Source organism: Acomys russatus, unplaced genomic scaffold, assembly GCF_903995435.1.
Source record: "Acomys russatus unplaced genomic scaffold, mAcoRus1.1, whole genome shotgun sequence".
NCBI classification, from domain to species: Eukaryota; Metazoa; Chordata; class Mammalia; order Rodentia; family Muridae; genus Acomys; species Acomys russatus.
The window spans coordinates 20,812-22,205 of record NW_026131666.1 but is presented as its reverse complement, the minus strand read 5'-3'; the positions used below and the strand labels follow the sequence as shown (position 1 = coordinate 22,205).

Genomic DNA, 1,394 nt, shown 5'->3' with positions numbered 1-1,394 from the left:
TTTGTTGTCAAATTGAAAGGTCTTCTACACGGTTTTCTATAAATGTGAAGCAATTTTTTTCAATGCTGAATATCTCCTATTCCCTCCGTAGGTCTTATGTGCTATATTATGGAATTAAAGAATGGGGTTTCTGCTTCTGAAAGAATTGCACAATATACTATGAAAGAAGCTAAGGACTCTCAGTGCAAGCCAGAAAACTGCAAGAAATGCATCTGTGATCAGTCCACACCATTAACATGCTTCCTTCCAACAGGACACAGTTCCACCCTTCCTCCTTCCTCCTGATAGGGATCCCAGGGCTGGAAAATGTGCACCTGTGGATTGGCTTTCCCTTCTTTGCAGTGTATCTAATAGCTGTCTTGGGGAATATCATTATCTTATTTGTGATCCAAACTGAACGCAGCCTCCACCAACCCATGTTCTACTTCCTAGCCATGTTGGCATGCACTGATTTGGGCTTGTCCACAGCAACCATCCCCAAGATGCTGGGCATTTTCTGGTTCAATCTCAAGGAGATTGTGTTTGGGGCCTGCATCACACAGATGTATGCCATCCACATATGCACTGGCCTAGAATCTGTGGTGCTGACAGTTATGGCTATAGATCGCTATATTGCTATATGTAACCCACTGAGGTATAGCATGATCCTCACCAACAAGGTGATAGCGATTCTGGGTGTAGTCATCATAGTCAGGACTTTGGTGTTTGTGACTCCATTTATATTTCTCATCTTGAGGTTGCCTTTCTGTGGTGTCCGGGTTGTCCCCCATACCTACTGTGAACACATGGGTTTGGCAAAGCTAGCATGTGCCAGCATCAGGGTCAATATTATTTATGGATTAGTTGCTTTCTCAGTGGGGTACATTGACTTATCTGTGATTGGATTTTCCTACATCCGTATTCTCCAAGCAGTCTTTCACCTTCCATCCTGGGATGCCAGGCTTAAGGCACTGAGCACATGTGGCTCCCATGTCAGTGTCATGTTGGCCTTTTACCTGCCAGCTCTCTTTTCATTCATGACACACCGTTTTGGCCACAATATCCCTCACTACATCCACATACTTCTGGCCAATCTGTATGTAGTCGTTCCTCCCGCTTTGAACCCTGTTATCTACGGAGTCAGGACAAAACAGATAAGGGAGAGAGTGCTAAGAATGCTTAACCCAAAACTCCACTGAAATTTAGTTCCAAGATCTTCCATAGCAGTTCAATAATGACATAAAGATACCCAGTCAGAAGTAAACATTAGAGACATTTTTTGTTTAATTTCCACAAGACAGTAAGTGATCAGAACAATGATAAGTTTCAAAAGATTTTTGCTCACCTCCCCTCACTGTCACCATAAAGGCCAATCCCATTACATAGCCCTCCATGGCTCATAAGTTAGTATACAA

General features: G+C 43.1%; 1 protein-coding gene across 1 annotated transcript; it reads left to right on the top strand.

Annotated features, from left to right (window-relative positions):
* The first annotated feature begins 227 nt into the window (after window positions 1–227).
* On the top strand, window positions 228–1,178 carry LOC127186371 (olfactory receptor 52E5). Its single transcript, XM_051142769.1, has one exon. It carries the CDS (start codon window positions 237–239, stop codon window positions 1,176–1,178), a length of 942 nt encoding a protein of 313 aa, XP_050998726.1. The 5' UTR covers window positions 228–236.
* The last annotated feature ends 216 nt before the right edge of the window (window positions 1,179–1,394 follow it).